Raw genomic sequence first — 15160 nt, 5'->3', positions numbered from 1 at the left:
TCAGTCCCCGGGCTAGAGTTCAGGGTAGGGGGTGGGGTATGGCAGCCATGACATGTAACAGATAGGGACTGAGGGATGCTGGGAGAATATGGAGGTCAGGTCTGCTTTGATATCTTTTTTTTTTTTTTTTTTTTAATTATTTATTATGTATACAGCATTCCACCTCCATGTACATGTGCAGGCCAGAAGAGGGCACCAGATCTCATTACAGATGGTTGTGAGCCACCATGTGGTTGCTGGGAATTGAACTCATGACCTCTGGAAGAGCAGACAGTGCTCTTAACCTCTGAGCCATCTCTCCAGCCCCTGCTTTGATATCTTAAAATAGGCATCTCAGCTACTTGTCCTGGGTTTGAAAATGAACAGTTGTTAGGCGCTATGTGGATGCGGGGAACCAAAACTGGATCCTCTGCAAAAGGAACAAGTGTTCCTAACCACCAGGTTTTCTCTGCAGTCCCAGAAAATAGATTCAGGTAAAAAGGGAAAAAGTCACCTGTGGTGGTTTGAATATGCTTAGCCCAGAGAGTGGCACTATTTGGAGGTGTAGCCTTGTTGGAGGAAGTGTATCACTGTGGGGCTGGGCAATGTGACCCTCCTCCTAACCACATGGGAGCCGGTCTGCTCCTAGCAGCCTTCAGATGAAGATGTAGAACTCCCAGCTCTGCGGCACCATGCCTGCCTGGATGCTGCCCTGCTCTTGCCTTGATGATAATGGACTGAACCTCTGAATCTGTAAGCCAGCCCCAATGAGATGTTGTCCTTTGTAGGAGTTGCCTTGGTCGTGGTGTCTGTTCATGGCAGTCAAACCCTAAGACAGAGGACATCACCTCAAACTCCACTTCCCAGAATGCTTAACACGAAGGTGTTCTATACAGTTTCAGGCTTTTCAGTCAGCACACAGCCTTCCGGCTGCAGAGGTTTGGTCTGTTGCTATGTTATTTCAATGCTAAATTCTGTACCTGGAAGTCCAGGCCTTAGAGTGAATGCTCAAGTTCACAAGCTTTTGTTCTGTAAACCTTGCTCCCTGATTTAAAACTATAGGTTAATAAAATTGGCTCTGGCCAATGACTGGAGGGACTGGAGTGGGTGGGTTTTGAGTTCCCGGGTAGGAGGTGGGGTAGCTAAAGGAAGTGAGGAGAGACCATGAGGGAAGATGAGCCGTGAGCACTGGCCAGCAAGTGTTTGGGGTACGCTGCCCAGAAGGTAGCCAGGTCAGCAGTTAGAAGGTAGATTAGGGGTGATCCCCCCCCCCCAGTAATTGTCAAAGCCAAAACGAGACCATAGTCCGAGTCTCGTTTATGTGTACGCCACTCGGGGATATGTGTAAATTGGTTCTACTACACCAACGTTCAGATTTTTTTTAAAAAAAAAAGGGTGGCCTGGGTCGTCCGTGTCTGGAGGAGTGTTGGAGGCCGCAGGTTAACACCTCTGAGCAGGAACTTGCCCTGCTGCTCCTCCCAGGACGGTGCATTTCCTCTTCCTCAGCTCTCTCCTGTTGCAGCCTCTGGTTTGTTTAAAAGTCACATCCTTTGTTGGGTTTTGTTTTGTTTTTTTACCTCAGGCAAGTTGTGGTTTCTCTGCCAACCACTTTTTAGCTCATCCAGTACTTCTTAGCACATGGGCCTTCTTATAACCACACACCTAGCACCAAAGGAAGGCAGGTCCTGTCTTGCTCACTTTCTGCACTCGGTCACCTTTGCTCCTCCTTCCCCGATGGTGGCCCAGCCTTTCTCTGTTCCGCAGAGCCCCGCAGTGTCAGCCTTCAGTTCCAGGCTGTCTTTAGTGTGGGGAAGAGTGCTTCACACCCAGGACAGCCACAGAGAATGGAAAAGCACATTCTAGAGATTCTAGTGTGTTAGTGTGTGCGTGCACATGTGCAGACGATGTGCATACGAGTGTACGGAAGTCAGAGGACAACTTGAGGGAGCTTAACCTACTAAGCGATCTTAAAAGTACCTTTAAAAACTTACATATACACAGAGATCTGGGGTGTAGCTCTGGCTGTCCTGGAACTTACTCTGTAGACCAGGCTGGCCTCGAACTCAGATCTCCGGCCTCTGCCTTCCCAGTGCTGGGATTAAAGGTGTGCACCATCAGCACTTGGCTTACACAGGAACTTTGATACTGGTGTCCATAGAAACACTGCCTTTGGACTTCCTATGTTCCCTGCTTTCTCCCACCCTCTTGAAAACAGATTGGATAGGGTTGCCCAGTGGTGGAAATGATCCGCTATTACCAAGACTTCACCTGGTCGGTGTGGTCTTTCTGTTCTTGCTATGATGGTGAAGACTACCTGAGAGGACACTAAACATTTGTCCTGGTAGGTTCCTCAGTCCAGTCACCCACGAAGTGATTCCTGATGACCACCACTGAGTCTAGAAGCCAAGTCGGCCACACTTGAGCCTTGAGAGAGCCATGACCTTACCAAACACCTTTTCTTTCATGGTACTAGAGATCAAACCCCTAACAGGCAACAGCTCCATCATTGAGTTACACTCAAGTTCATTGGCTCACAATTTAATTGCAGCCTTATGAGAAACACTGAAGCAAGAATTCAGCTCTGATCTATCTGGTTTCTTCCCATACGACCAAAGGCAGTATGCTGGGGGATTTTGTTTTGCAGAGGGTCTTGCTACATAGACCTGGGTAGCCTGGTACCACATAGCCCAGGCTGGCCCCAAACTTGTAGCAATTCTACCTCACTGTCATAAATGCAGGGATTATAGGCACGCACCACCATGCCTAGCGAAAATGCTACCTTAAGCCTCTTAAAGTTCAGACTTGTTTGCTGCACACGGTGACAGTGTTTTATGTTTCCCTAAACTTCGCTCTACCCGCCTGCTGGACTACTCACCAGTTAGGAATTTTAGTAGCTTTTCAACGTACGGATTTCACAAGATTTTCTTGAGTTGTTATTATTGTGGATATGTGTGCGCCTGTGTGTGTCTGTGTTCGAGCGAATGCAGGTGCCAATCACTAAGTCCTCACGGAGTCGAAGTTACAGGCAGTTATAAGCCATGCATTGTGGAGGGGTGGGGCTCCAACTTGGGTCCTTTGCAAGACTTGGATGCACTCTTAGACAACGAGCCATGTCTCCCGCCTCTGGGAGTTTCTGACCGCTTGACAGAATTCTCTAAAATAGGAAGCTCCAGGTCAGTTTCCGCTACATAGCAAGACCCTGCTCCGAAAGACAAAGGGGAAGTCTATAAAGCACCAACTGTAGGAATGTACAATGGCCCAGGCCTGTAATCCCAGCACTTGGAGACAGAAGCCAGATAGTCAGGAAATCCTGTCTCCTACCAAAGCAGCAGACTGAGCGGAGGACCGGTGGGGAGCGATCTCCCTCACACAGTGAAATCAAAACCCAGATAACAAAACTATGGAAACCCACTATTCTATAAGCTAATTTCTATTTTATTTTAAAACTTAAGGTTTTCTAGGGAGGGTCTGGAGAGATGACTGAGGAGAAGCCCAGGCTGCTCTTGTAGAGAACTCAGGTTTCATTCCCAGCACTCACGGGAGTGCTTTAGTCCCTGGGGATCTGATGCTCTTTTGGCCTCTGCTAGCACCACTCAGGCACACATGTGGTGAACAGACACAAGTAAGCAAAAATCCACATTAAATGAAAAATTAAAAAAACAAACAATATGACAAGCAAAAGAAAAAAAACACAGACATTCTCTGCATGTACCCATTTGGTACGGTCTTCAGAATGTCTGCTTGTTTTTAAATGCCCCCCCCCCCACACACACACACAGACACAGGCATGCACACAGGGGCAGGGGTGGTGAACCACCTCCGGGAGCTCATTCTCATTCCATGCAGGGATTAAACTCGTGGTTTTGTTGGACCTGGAATCAAGAGACCCTTACAGGTTGAGCCCTCTGTGTCAGCTCAAGGGGGTAGGTACCTATTACACAGGGTGTTGGCATCAGAGGTCGAAGTCATGGTCTTAGGAGCAGTAGGTAAAGAGTCCACCAATGAGCTATACCATATACCACCCCAACTCTTGTGTGGTTTTGAGAGAGGGCCTTAATATGTAGCTCTGGCTGGCCTTGAACTTGAGAGCCTCCTGCCTCAGCCTGCCAAGCTGCAATGAGGCTGTACCATTGCCTCTGAGTCTGGCAGGCCAGTCCTCACCTTCTGCCTTGTTTGCCTCTGGTCACCACACCCCCCTCACACCCCCACTCTCCCACTGTGTGCCCATTTAGCTGGCTCCTGAGCTTCCAGGTCTGTCTTTGTCTCTTGGAGGCACTAGGATTACAGCCATACCCTAGCACAATTTACAATGGATCCTGAGATCTGGACTCTCGCCATGCACAGCAAACAGGTCATCCACTGAGTCATGTCTCACTCTAGCCCCTGGCTTAAGCATCTACCATGTTTCGTGTGTGTCATCTCTGGACTTTGATGATGATTTAGGGCTGGACATCTAAGACTGTAACAGGAGGGAGGGGTGAGCCTGTGTGAGCATGTGTGTAGGCGGTATGATTGTTTAGAGGACTTCCCTAGTGCCATGAGCACACGGAATCCCTAACTTCTGAACCAATTCCATCATTAAAAACTGAGCACCCATCAGGCATAGGTGGCACACAGGAGACAGAGGCAGGTGGATGTCTGAGAGTTTGAGGCCAGCCTGGTATACAGAGCAAGTTCCAGAATAGCCAGGGCTACACAGAGAAACCCTGTCTTGAAAATCCAAAACAGAAACAAAACCAACGGAGCACTTGCCACTTCCCTGTGCTCTGAGCAGCAGCCCCCTGGTGCATCAAAACCACCCTGCAGTGCTGTGAGGGCTACAGTGGGAACTCACCCGCCCTCCCTCCTCAGGAACGAAGTCTAGTGGTTCAAACCCAGCTTGGGATTTTGGGTCTGAACCAACCTACAAGAAAAGGAGGTAACGAGATTACAGGGGTCTGAGGGCTGGCTCACACCACTGCAAACTGGCACCTTCTACACAGTGCAACGACTGGGGCATTTACTTCAGAGGCGAGAGATTCAATCAGCTTGTTTCAGAAAGTGGAGAAACCGAGTGCCAACGGAACCAAGTTTGGCGGTGCACACTTGTGATCCCAGTGCTTGGCTGGCGGCAGGAGCAGCCTCAATCCAAGGCCATCCTTTGTTCAAGGTCAGCCTGAAATACCAGACGGTCTCAGACCCACAGTGATTACCCCAACTCGCACGCCACGCCACCACCAGGACTTTGCCCCTACTTTCTGGTCCAATGACTGCAAGCTTCAGGTGCAGTTAAAAGCAGTTTGTCTATAGCCAGGCATGGTGGTTCACGTCTTTAACCCCAGACTCTGGAGCAGGAGTAGGTAAATCTGAGTTGAGCTAGTGCATTCCCAGAGCCAGGGATACATAGAAAGACCATGTTCTGAAGGGGGCAGGGAGGGGTGGGGGAGAAGTCCTAAATCCCCAGCTAGAGAGCAGCACTGGCCCAGACAACGCCTCAGACAGCACTTCACACCTGAGTGAGGAGAGGGTTCACCTGTCAGCCCTTCCCACAAGCAGTGCTGCAGGCCAATCTCCTGACACACATACTTCTTGGAAACTCTCAATTTGGACAAAAGGGACAGAGACCAACAAATCTAATAGTTTTATGTGCTTTCAATGTGAAAAGTCAGGTTCACTACCATCACCTCCCTTGTGATTCTCGGAGGTGAAAGGAAGCAGACTACACTGGAGGTCCTTGCAGGGACAGTGACGGTCAGTCTGCATCTCCATTGTTAGGACATGACGGTTCGTTACTGCTGACAATGGCCTGAGGGATGGAGCAATCTGTCCAGGGTCTAGGCCTCCTAGCTGCTAGGCCCAGAGTCTGCAAAGTATCTGGTTCTTTTCACTTGGCACTTGGCTTTACAGTGGACTGGGGATTTATCTTCTCCCTGTTAACAAACATCAAAGACAGAAGAGGCCCAGTTCCTGGCATTTTTGTACATAGATTTCTCATAGATTTATTTCTGTGTCATGTTATATATAGACCTATTCATATATACTTTTTATTTTTAATATACAATCTATATTTCCTTCCCCACCAAAACCACAGGAGATATAAGTTCTGGCAGGATTTCCATTGCGTTTCCTAAGATGATTAGCTAACCAAGAACCATTTCTTAACATCTCAGAAATAGTTGTTCTCAGGCTCTGGGGTCACTGGAGCAACAGTATCCCCAGGCCCAAGGAGATGAGAGAGGACAAGAGACAATGTAGTGTGATGGGGTTCTGGGAGGAAAATGTCCAGCGACTCCCAGGGTAGCAGACTGACTCCAGAACTCTAAGGCTGGGATGAGGAGGAGACCCCCTTCCCCATGGCTTTTCAGATGCAGCCCACTAGGCAGGAGGAGGAGCTGCAGGTTAGGCATGCAGGGGTAGGTGTGGGTAGTGGGGAGAGAGCCAGCACCCTCTGTAGGACTGCCAGCCTGCTCAATGCCGGGGGTCATGGGAGACACAGTGCTGAAGAACAATGGGGGCAAGCGTGGTGGGGAGGAGGATGGGACACGTAAGAAGTACCAACATAGCATGACCTGTACTGGCCTCCTCCCCACAGAGGATGTGGTTATGCTTGGGGGTGGAGGAGATGGAAGTCATGAGCTAGCATTATCAGCTGGCCAGGGGCACAGGAAGGCTCTCTGAGGACTCCTAAGGGCTAGGCAGGTAGGCAGCTGGGACCCCACATTCCCAGGGAAGAAACAAGTCCTTTCAGTTCGACTTGGACCAAATCTTGGCGCTCCCTCGGAGTCTGGCAAGGGGAAGAGAGAGAGAGGGGATGCAAGGGGTCCCCTAATTCCTGGAGGACACCCCCACTCCCGACCCCATGCAAATGACTAAGGCAAGTGGAGCAGCCAGGTCCCTGAGGTAAAAGTTGGGTACCCAGAGACAAGCGGCTCCCGCATGGGCTCACCCCTTGCCCTTTGAGGCTTTCTTGCTGGGCTGGCGCTGGTTGGTACCAGGAGCTGGTTCTCTCAGTTCTGTCAGGTGTTGCTCAGGGTCCTGGGAAGTGGCGGCAGCAGCGGCCGCTGTTGTAACTTTAATGGTTTTCTTAAGGTTGGCAACCTATTGGGATGAAAGGAACGAGGATAGTCAAAGGAGGTTTCAGAACCGACAGGTCCTGAGTATTTTATCAGTCTGCCTCAGCCACACCCCAGCCCCAGTGCCCAGGCCAGGTGCCCGGGCTGGGGAGCTCTAGCTCGTCTCATCCCTGTCTGCTCACCTCACTCTCGATCTGCTGCTTCAGGCCCAGCTGCTGCTCCTTGTGCAGGTTGGCTCGGCTGACTTGCTCTTCAATGCCTGACAGCACAACCTCACAGCCTACGCACCTGTGGGAATCAGGGCACACGAAAGCGTCAGCAGGAGGTGGTGATCACACACTCATAAAAACAAACAAACAAAAACAAAAGCCTCAAAAGCAAGCCTCTGAGCTGGACTGGAAACTCTTGCCTGAGCTGGAAACCCTCACCGGGGACCAGGGAACCAACAACAGCGGTATTCTTTCTCATCACCAAAACCCCCAGGGCGGGATAAGAGAGGGATAAGGAAGCAGCTGAGTGACAGGACAAGGTGGGTGGGGGTGGCGTGTGTGCTTAGAGAAGTGGCTCAGTGGTGAAGCTCATGTACTGCTCCTCCAGAGAACCCAGTCTAACCCCCGGCATCCACGCCAGGAGGCTCACAATTACCAGCTCCTGGAGGATCTGAGCCCTCTGGCCCTGTGAGCACCTGTATTCACGGGCATCCTCTCACCCCTCTATCACATACAAACACAAAACTAAAAATAAAAATAAATCAAGATAACAAGATGATAGTGGGAATCAGAAAACATAATGGGAGAGCCAGACATGGTGGTGTATGCCTGTAATCTCAGAATCGGGAAGCTGAGGCAGGATTTTCAATTCAAGGCTAGCTTGGGGTACATAGTGAGATGTCTATAAAGATCCTTTGTATCTATAAAGGATACAAAGAGGAAAAGGAAAGAGACCCATCGCAGCCCCTGGTGTTGTGAGCCGTTGTACTGAACTCCGCCTGCAACAGCGACAAGCCTCCCACTAAGAGCTGTCAAGAGCACAGCTCCCATTCCTTTCCCGTTCCTGCTCTGCACCCAGGGCTCCTCTGAGCCTGTTCCCTCAGAAGCCTAGGGAAGAGAGCACTGACTCTTCCTCTCCTCTTAGGCTAACCCTCCGAACCCCAGTCCCTGCTCTCTCCTGCTTATATAAGGGAGCGGGAGGGGTCAAGGCCTGACAAGTTCTCACCACTCTTGCAGGGTTTGGGCGATGGCGCTGAGGTCCTGGCGCTGGATGTCCCGTCCAATGCTGTAGTCAACCTCTAGCCGCTGATTGCGCTGGTCCAGAGATCCACGAAGGACATCAGCATACACGGCCTCGATCACGAGATCTTCCAGCTGGCGCACGTTACGAAGGGCGAGAGCCTCCAGCAACACTGCATATGGGATACACTGGGTCCAGAGGTCAGACCAGAATGTGTGGGGTTCAAAAGTAGAGGACTTTCCAGAGTCCTCTTCGAGTCTTTCCCCACTGCCCAGGCCCACATCCCTCCACTCCTATCCATAAACCATTTCCCGGAAGATGTTGGTTCTAAAGCAAAACCTATTACTGCCCCAAACACGTCACCAGAAAAAGATCATCTCTCAACCTCTATTTACTTCCTTCCTTCCTTTCTCCCTCTCTCCATCCCTCCCTCCTTCCTCCTTTCCTGGTATTCTGACACAGTCTCATTCTATAGCCCAGGCTGGCTTGGAACTCACTATGTAGTCCAGGCTAGACTGGATCTCACATTAATCCTGTGCTTCAGACTCCCAAGCGCTGGGCTTACATGAGACATGACAACAGACTCAAAAAAGACAATCTTAAAACAGGTGACAGATGCTCTTCTTCCTATGCCTGCCTCCCACGTGTAGTGGGAAAGCGGGACATCTTCCTGGCGCTAAGGAAACTGTTTCAGATCAGCATGACATCAGAGGGGAGGAGGGTCGGGAGTTACTGTTGACTCAGCTGCCTGACAAAGTGGCATTACCTTGGAGGAGTCTACAGCCACAAGCCTGATTCCAGCACAAATCACCAGGACTCAGTTCTACTGAACAACTGGGAGAGTGATGTAGTCTAACGAGACTGTGCCCTGAGGGAACACAGGTACTTGTGGGTCACCCCATCTTACTATAGCAAGTGGAGAAGAACCCCATGTCACTCTGAGGCTTTGTTGGCCTGGAACTCCCTATGGTGAACTCCATATGGCCAGCATTCCAGTGGCTGTTGGACCCCAAACACCCCTGACTAAATGCCTACAGTGACAGTCTCAGCTCAGACCCAGAGGAGGAGGCCAACGGCTGTCCTACACACTCCCAGGGACTCACGACAGGTACTCTCTGGCTTTGGACTGGCAGGACTGTCACTTACCTTGACTTTGGCAGCCAGAGTGACAACTGACAGATGTCGAAGCTTGTTCTTCTGAGCCTCAGTAAGTGGGGGGAGGTTCCTGGCTTCAGCTAGAAGGGACAGAAGCCAGGGGACCTTGTTTTTAGCCGTTTCCTGCAAGTTTTCTGCACCAGTTATGGTCTAACCTGCCCAGGTTCACTTATGACATCGAAGAAGGGCAAGCCAGGAATTTCTTCTAAGTCTTTCCAGAAACCGCCCTTCTCCTGTTCCCACAGCTCTGGCCCTGTTTACCTAAGTAGTCAGCATAGGTCCCATAGGCAAACACGGTGAGCAGCCGGAACGTGGAGGCAAAGTCGCTGTCTGCCAGCTGCAAGAACACAAGGGAGGCAGTGACAAGGAGGCCCCGTTCTGACCTTGCTTTCTCACCCCATCCTTCCCAACAGTCCCTATCCTGGTCTGTCAGGGGCTCATTTCTGCCGCTAACCCTTTGCTGTGCTACGCATCCGATTCCTATTCTCAGTCAGGGCTGAAAACTTTCAGTGTTCAGAGTAGCACAGGTGCGTGTGCACACACATACACACCAGACACTGTAAACTATGTGCCCCCCCTGCCCCCCAGAGGGTTTGTGGCCATGGCTTCAGAATGTCCTCATAGCGAGGTCTTACGTCATCCACAGCACCTTCCCTCCTGTCACTGCCACTTATCCTGGCATGTCACCCTGCTGGTTCTCACCTAACAATGTTTTAACAAGGCTATAGACCCAGCATCTGCTAGCCTCCAAGGACCCAGAGCTGTGGCCCTCGAAGTAAGTTACTGATAAATTGCTGACTTGTATGTTTTTATCCATTTATCCGATCTCTTTCACTGGAACACAAGCTGGAAATGCTCCTTCTATCTCATCTTAAGGACATACTTTAGTTCACTGTAGAGAAAATCAGGGACAAAAGCCAGTTTCTTGTGAAACAGTAGTCCCAAAAAACATTCTATCCTCTGATTCCACCACGGGTCTTCTAATGCCTGGCTCAGTCTAGCCATACACTACTGTCACTCTCATGACAGGCTGGTGTCCCAGGATTGGCCATCCATCTGCTCTATACTTTTAATGTTCTAGACTCAGCCATTTCTCTGAATGTTCTCGTCACTGTGTTCATAGCAGTTTGCCACTGTCTTAGGGAAGACAGCATCTTCACCATCTACCTGGGGGTGGGGTGGGGTTTACCATGGCATAACTCAAATGCCCATTCTCTCTGATTTTAGGAGACTCCAGACTTTCCCACAATGTTACTACTGTAACTGTGAAGGGAAGTGCTTTTTTTCTTATTATCATTTACTTTATGTATATGTGTACACTGTAGCTGTCTTCAGACACACCAGAAGAGGGCATCAGACCCCATTACAGATGGTTGTGAGCCACCTTGTGGTTGATGGGAATTGAACTCAGGACCTCTGGAAGAGCAGTCAGTGCTCTTAACCGCTGAGCCATCTCTCCAGCCCAGGGAGTGCTTTTTTCAGTTTTTCCCTCATTGGAGTTGTGAGAACTGTACCTATACTGAGCCATGCATACGACAAACAAGGGCTCTTTCACTGAGTACATCCCTACTCCTTTTTTGAGATGGGGTCTAAGTTGCAGAGGCTGGTCTAAAATTTGTGGTGCCCTACCTTAGCATCCCAAGTTCTGAAATGGAAGCCAAGGCCTCACAAATGCTAGGCAACCACTCTATCAGTTGTTTCAAGGTTCTCATCACCATTTTTTTAAGGGAAAACTGAGAACAACCACTCTATCAGTTGTTTCAAGGTTCTCATCACCATTTTTTTAAGGGAAAACTGAGACTTAATTAGGTTTTTCTGATCCAGGTGACAAGATTTGTTGTTTTGTTTTTAAGACACGGTTTCTCTGTGTAGCAGGGGCTGTCCTGGAACTCAAGTCTGTAGACCAAGCTGGCCTCTAACTCAGAGATCCACCTGTTTCTACCTCCCAAATGCTGGTGACAGGATTATTAAGAGGTATCAATAGGCACAAATCTTCAATCCCAGCACTCCGGAGATGGATCTCTGAGTTGAACACACAGAGAGTTCCAGAACAGAGTTATAGTACACAGAGAAACCCTGTCTCGAACAACAACAACATTAACAACAGTAAAGATATATTGGTGGACGAGCTGGCACTTATGAGTGGTATTGTGTATGACATGTTCTTTTGTTTAAAATTTTAAATTTGTGTTTCCTTCAGCAGTACATATACTAAAACTAGAACAATCCAGAGAAGATTAGCATGGTCCCTAGGCAAAGATGACCTCAAATTTATAAAGCGTTCCACATTTTTAAATAAAAAAATAATTTTTTTTAAACTTTTGCATGAGGCATAGTCAAGAAGATTCCCAAGCATTCAAGGCCAGTCCAGATGACGATTACCAGTTTAGGGCAGCCAGGACTATGCAGTGAAACCCTGACTCAAATTGTGGGTACAGAGGAAGGGAGCAGTAAGTTTACAGACCCCTTTTCTGTAAGAGATACGGGAAATGAAGACCTTTTTTTGACTGCTTACTTTTCCAAGCTGACATCTAATTATCAATACCCTGTTCACCTGAGTGGCTATTGGTTACAAAATGAGCCCACCATTCTCAAGGAAACTTTGGTCCCGAGTTTTTGGTTCTTTTTGAATTCCCCAGGCAAGCAACACACCTCTCTAACATTAGGCATATCCAGCAGTTCCCCAAACACGTAGACACCAGGGGCCTCCAGCACCTGGTGGATGAGTGTGGCCAGTGCTGCCCCCTTAGCCGACTTGGCAAGGAGCAGAAATTGCTCCTGGTTCTGCCCTGTCACCTTCACCTCCGCACTCATGGCTGCACCGTGGTGCGGGGCTCTGGCCTCAAGTTTTCTGGAGCTGCAAGGAAAGAGGAACGTAAAACTAAAGGTCCCTGAACCCTGTGAGGGTGGTCAGCTCAAGGGTGGGGAACTGCACTTAAGAGGTACCACGTCACTTCTGCAGTGTGCAATCAGGTCAAGAGGTCTAAAAGCCAACTCTACCGTTCCTTAAAGTCGGCCACATCCTGGCTGCCACGCCCACCCTCTCCTCCATCCGGGGCAGTCCCAAGCCCCACCACGTGCATCCCATTGAGTTCCAGGACAGATGAGGAAGGGAGGAAAGAGGTGGCACATGGTGTCTACCCCAACGACGACGAACTCCCAGCTCTGAACTCGTGTCTTGCACGTGTCCTCAACCACGTGACCTCACCTTTTCGATCCTCACTCGTGGCTCCACCCCCTCCCTTAAAGAGGCAGCCCCCGGTCCGCGAATCTGTGCCCAAGGCCGGGTCGTACCCTGGGACAGACTGCGACCGACCGCTACCTGGAAGCCTCGTCTTCCAGCGCGCGGGGCGGGGCGGCCGCTCCGTCACCTCCGGCAGCGGCTCCCAGCCTTTCCTGCCACCTCCCCGCAGGGTCGCTCTAGCCACGCGCTTCTATGGCCAGTTTCCGGCCGCACTTCCGCTCTCGAGAGGCGGGTTCCGGCCGGCTATGGCCTGCTTCCGTTTCCCGACCGAAGGAGGTGAGAGAGCGGCACCTAGCTTCCGCTCTGTCGATAAAGCTTTATTGGTGCGGGAGCGGTGGATGCCGGGTGCAGAGAAAATCCCGGCTCTGGGGAGGTCCTGGGTAGAACCGCCCGGTAGCTGCAGGAGAGGGGAGGAGGGCAGCGCCAAGTTCCTCCCGGCCGCATGAGCGTTAGTGGAAGACGAGAAGATGCAGAAAGAAAAAATAGGAGACAAACATGGCTAGAATTCAACGGTAGATAATTTAGGTAGTTCAACCACTGATGTTTTTTAAAGAGCAGAATAAAAGTTTAAAATGCAAGGGGGCAGGGAGTGGTGACCCACACCGCTTCCCTGTGTTTTGGAGATAGAGGTAGGATCGGGAGTTCAAAACCAGCCTCAGCTACATAGCAAATACCAAGCCAGTCTGGGCTACTTGAGAACCGGTCTGAAAAAAAACAAAACAACCCCCCCAAATGATTAAGGGGAAAGGGAAGTGTATTGGTCAGGCTTTTGAGGTTTTCTTCCGTTGGAATTTCAGACCACGTGACCAGACTTTTGGCCGATTAAAACCAGAACGATTACTACACCTAATCGTTCTGGTTTTAATACTTGAATCTCAACAAGAGAAAAGTGTAAGTAGAACCTAGGCAGGTGAGGACATTTAAAAGTTAAATGATTCAGCTGGTTACTTGTTATCCCAGCAGCCAGGAGACAGAGGCAGGAGGATTGCTATTAGTTGGGAGGCTAGCCTATGCTACAGTGTGAGAGACCCTGTCTTAGAATACTTTAAATCGGGGGCTGGAGAGACCGCTCAGCGGTTAAGAGCCCTGACTGCTCTTCCAGAGGTCCTGAGTTCAATTCCCAGCAACCACATGGTGGCTCACAACCATCTGTAATGGGATCTGATGCCCTCTTCTGGTGTGTCTGAAGACAGCAACAGTGTACTCATATATAATAAATAAATAAATCTTTAAAAAAAAATACTTTAAATCGCATGGTGGTACACACCTTTAATTGGGTGGATTTCTGAGTTAAATCATCCAGCATCTTATGCATAGGGAAATATGGTATAGCCAGAACTACTTAGTGAGACCATGTCCCAAAATGAAACAAAACAAAAATACTTACAGAAACCGTTTAAGGGGCAAATTAAGGTAAAGCCAGACTTACTGTTTCATAATCTGTATTCCCATTACTCAGTAGACTAAGGCAGGGGAATTGAAAGTTCAAGACCTGAGTTCTGGAAGTAACCCATGAGACAAGGGAACATAGGGTCCAAGTGCAGGCCTATCTGATTCCATTGCTTCCCTGCAGGAAAAACGAGGCATGGTAGTACATGCTTGTAGTCTAGCACTCGGGAGGCTAAGTCAGGAGGATCTTAGGCCCAAAGGCCATCTGGGCTACATAGTGAGTTCCAGGTTGAGAGTGGTGGAGAGAGAGAGGTTAGAAGAGGCTAAGAACACTGGCTGCTCTTCCAGAGGTTCTGAGTTCAATTCCTAACTACGACGCGGTGGCTCACGAACATCTATAATGAGATCTGATGCCCTCTTCTGGCCTGCACGTGTACATGCAGGAAGAACACTACGTAATAAATAAAACTTAAGAAAAGAAAAAGGGTGGGCTGGAGAGATGGCTCGGGTTAAAAGCACAGGCAGCTCTTCCAGAGGTCCTGAGTTCAAACCCCAGCAACCACACGGTGGCTCACAAGCATCTGTAATGGGACTTGATGCCCTCTTCTGGTGTGTCTGAAGTACAGCTACAGTATACTTATATATAATTTTTTTTTTTTTTTGGGAAAAAGGCAATGGGGGGGAGAAATGAGAGGTAATCTGATCTAGTTTTGATGTGCCCTAAACCATGTGACTGAGTCTGCTTTCTATTGCCATGTAAAAATCACTGGCCAAAACAAATTTCAGGAAAGATTTTATTTGGCTCTCAAATCCTAACCACAGTCCACCTGGATGGGAAGTCAGGGCACAAACTGAGCAGAGACCGTGAGGGAAGCTGACCATGGACTTGCTCTTGAGGGCTCATCTGGAACACCTTCCTTACACCTCCAGGATGCTTGCCCAGCAGTGGTATCATCTACACCAGTCATTCATCAAGGAAATAAGCACAGGGCTGTAGAGGTGACTTAACATTTAAAACGCTGCTCTTGCAAAGCGCCTGAGTTTGATTCCCAGTACTCACAGCAATCTATAACTCTAGTTTCAGGGGATTGAATGGGTCATTAGGCTCGAG

The 15160-nt window shown here is 49.4% G+C and overlaps 1 protein-coding gene and 1 non-coding gene across 4 annotated transcripts; one reads left to right on the top strand and one right to left on the bottom strand.

The window, feature by feature from the left end:
* Positions 1 to 5576: 5576 nt before the first annotated feature.
* On the bottom strand, positions 5577 to 13050 carry Cops7a (COP9 signalosome subunit 7A). Of its 3 annotated transcripts, none has more exons than XM_032905677.1 (8): positions 12625 to 13050; positions 12069 to 12273; positions 9678 to 9753; positions 9408 to 9496; positions 8247 to 8449; positions 7214 to 7319; positions 6905 to 7056; positions 5577 to 6742 (listed from the first exon to the last, which is right to left on the bottom strand). In XM_032905677.1, the coding sequence occupies exons 2-8, from the start codon at positions 12228 to 12230 to the stop codon at positions 6703 to 6705; spliced, it is 828 nt and encodes a 275-aa protein (XP_032761568.1). In that variant the 5' UTR covers positions 12231 to 12273; positions 12625 to 13050; the 3' UTR covers positions 5577 to 6702. The 3 variants fall into 3 exon arrangements, with proteins under 3 accessions (XP_032761568.1, XP_032761570.1, XP_032761569.1); XM_032905679.1 differs by having other exon boundaries at positions 12711 to 13050; XM_032905678.1 differs by having other exon boundaries at positions 12739 to 13050.
* LOC116904826 lies at positions 11604 to 11709 on the top strand. Its single transcript, XR_004388475.1, has one exon. It is a non-coding gene; the product is annotated as a U6 spliceosomal RNA (small nuclear RNA).
* Positions 13051 to 15160: the final 2110 nt, after the last annotated feature.

Source organism: Rattus rattus, chromosome 6 (genome assembly GCF_011064425.1).
Source record: "Rattus rattus isolate New Zealand chromosome 6, Rrattus_CSIRO_v1, whole genome shotgun sequence".
Lineage (NCBI taxonomy): Eukaryota > Metazoa > Chordata > Mammalia > Rodentia > Muridae > Rattus > Rattus rattus.
Note: the sequence above shows the minus strand (reverse complement) of the source record. Positions and strands in the feature narration are given on the sequence as shown.

What these genes read in the sequence shown, in the direction of transcription:
- Cops7a (XM_032905677.1), bottom strand. Translation starts at nt 12,230, where the DNA reads ATGAGTGCGGAGGTGAAGGTGACAGGGCAGAACCAGGAGCAATTTCTG. An exon ending in ATATGCCTAATGTTAGAGAG is followed by an intron (nt 9,754 to 12,068) that starts GTGTGTTGCTTG and finishes GTGTTCTTGCAG; the next exon opens with CTGGCAGACAGCGACTTTGC. An exon ending in AGCAGCAGATCGAGAGTGAG is followed by an intron (nt 7,057 to 7,213) that starts GTGAGCAGACAG and finishes TCATCCCAATAG; the next exon opens with GTTGCCAACCTTAAGAAAAC.